This window comes from Mandrillus leucophaeus, unplaced genomic scaffold (assembly GCF_000951045.1).
Source record: "Mandrillus leucophaeus isolate KB7577 unplaced genomic scaffold, Mleu.le_1.0 Scaffold420, whole genome shotgun sequence".
Taxonomy (NCBI): domain Eukaryota; kingdom Metazoa; phylum Chordata; class Mammalia; order Primates; family Cercopithecidae; genus Mandrillus; species Mandrillus leucophaeus.
Genome location: NW_012104477.1, coordinates 183,477 through 185,641, shown reverse-complemented (window position 1 = coordinate 185,641; position 2,165 = coordinate 183,477). Strand labels below are relative to the sequence as shown.

The 2,165-nt window shown below is 41.1% G+C and overlaps 1 protein-coding gene across 1 annotated transcript in view; it reads left to right on the top strand.

Annotated features, from left to right (window-relative positions):
* LDHA (lactate dehydrogenase A) overlaps positions 1 to 2,165 on the top strand; it is an 11,751-nt gene that overhangs the window by 6,043 nt on the left and 3,543 nt on the right. Inside the window, exons 5-6 of the mRNA XM_011992961.1 lie at positions 2 to 122; positions 809 to 903. Coding sequence (XP_011848351.1) covers positions 2 to 122; positions 809 to 903 — 216 coding nt within the window. The remainder of the gene's footprint in view (position 1; positions 123 to 808; positions 904 to 2,165) is intronic.

Here is a 2,165-nt window from a genome sequence, read left to right as displayed (position 1 = left end):
TGTTATTGGAAGTGGTTGCAATCTGGATTCAGCCAGATTCCGTTACCTGATGGGGGAAAGACTGGGAGTTCACCCATTAAGCTGTCATGGGTGGGTCCTTGGGGAACATGGAGATTCCAGTGGTAAGCATAAGTTATTTTCTTTTTGTTTTCGAAAAGATTATATAAAAAGTCGATGAGCATTGTATTATTCAATTAGAGCCTAATCAAATATCCATTCAGTAGGATAGAATGGTTTCCTGAAAACTAGTATTTTATATAATTATATGTTAAGAATTGTTAAGATTGTTGCCATTTTATATGGCATTTTATGGCGAGGGGGATGGGGAATGAAATTTCTCTTCTTACCGTGGATATCTTAAGACTATAGTTCTTAGGATGACTTCAGTCATTTAATATCACAGCTGTTTATACTTGGCTTGTACTGCCTGGCCCTGAAAATGTCAGCAAATCCAAATGGAGTCCACAAAAGTTATATTACTATCACAGTTGAAAAATGTTATGATTTGGTTCTGTATGCTAAGAAAACCCCCCTTATGTTCTCATACTATCTTTATATTTCAAATATACGTGGGTTAAACATTTCAATTGGCCAGAGAAACAGGTTAGAATACAGTGAAAATTCTTAGTTTTATATAATGTAAGTAAATGAAAATCTAATCTAAAAATGAGTAATGACTACTTTAGTAGTCTTGACCATCTACCAAAATTGAGTATTCTTCCTCCGAAGATAAGAGTTAGAAAAATGAATCATAATTACTAATCTGTTGGTACATGAAAATAGATGTAGTCTGTACTGTTTCTTTTAGTGCCTGTATGGAGTGGAATGAATGTTGCTGGTGTCTCCCTGAAGACTCTGCACCCAGATTTAGGGACTGATAAAGATAAGGAACAATGGAAAGAGGTTCACAAGCAGGTGGTTGAGAGGTAATCTTTTAATTTGGCAACACAGAATATGAACATTTACTGTTTTTATTTAAAAGTTTAAAATTGTAATAGCATTTGCATTTGAGAACTTTTTGTTAGAGAGAAAACTTGAGGGTTTTTTTTTTTTTTTTTCTGAGACAAAATCTCGCTCTTTCGCACAGGCTGGAGTGCAGTGGCGCAATCTTGGCTCACTGCGACCTCCACCTCCCAGGTTCAGGTGTTTCTCCTGCCTCAGCCTCCTGAGTAGCTGGGACTACAGGCATGTGCCACCACACCCGGCTAATTTTTTGTATTTTTAGTAGAGATGGGGTTTCACCATGTTAGCTAGGATGGTCTTGATCTCCTGACCTCGTGATCTGCTTGCCTCAGCCTCCCAAAGTGCTGGGATTACAAGTGTGAACCACCATACCTTTTTTTTCTTTTTTGAGACAGCATCTCACTCTTGCCCAGGCTTGAGTAAAGTGGTACCATCTCTGCTCACTGCAATCTATGCCTCCTGGATTCAAGTGATTCTCCTGCCTCAGCCTCCCAAGTAGTTGGGACTACAGGTGTTCACCACTATGCCCAGCTAATTTTTGTATTTTTAGTAGAGACAGGGTTTCACCATGTTGGCCAGGCTGGTCTCAAATTCCTGACCTCAGGTGATCTGCCCGCCCTAGCCTCCCAAAGTGCAGGGATTACACACATGAGCCACCTTACCTGGCTGAGAAAACTTGTTTTCTTAAGCTTTGTTAAGATCATACTATAAAAACATTCTTTAAAAAAAAAAAGAATGGGCCTCACCTTGCAAGGCCCAGGCCCCAGGGCCCTAGGATCACTTGAGCTCAGGAGTTCAAGACCGGCCTGGGCAACAGGGTAAAACCCTGTCTCTGCAATAAATACAACAGTTAGCCAGGCGTGGTGGTGAACACCTGTGGTCTTAGCTACTCAAGGGGCTGAGGCAGGAGGATCGCCTGAGCCTGGGAGGTCAAGGCTGCAGTGAAGCGAGATCCTGCCACTGCACTCCAGCCTGCTAGCCTGGGTGACAGAGTGAGAGCCTGTCTCAAAAGAAACAATTATTGAAATAGGGAAGCTTTCAACTTGGTGGCATTATTTACCTTTGTGGTCCTGTGTGGACCTCAGGTCTATAGAATTAAGAAACGAATCATAATCTTTAGTTCATGACATATTCTCATGATTGGTCAAGCAAGGCCCTCTTGTTTGTATTTGTTTAATTAAATAAAACCTGTGAACCCGCCG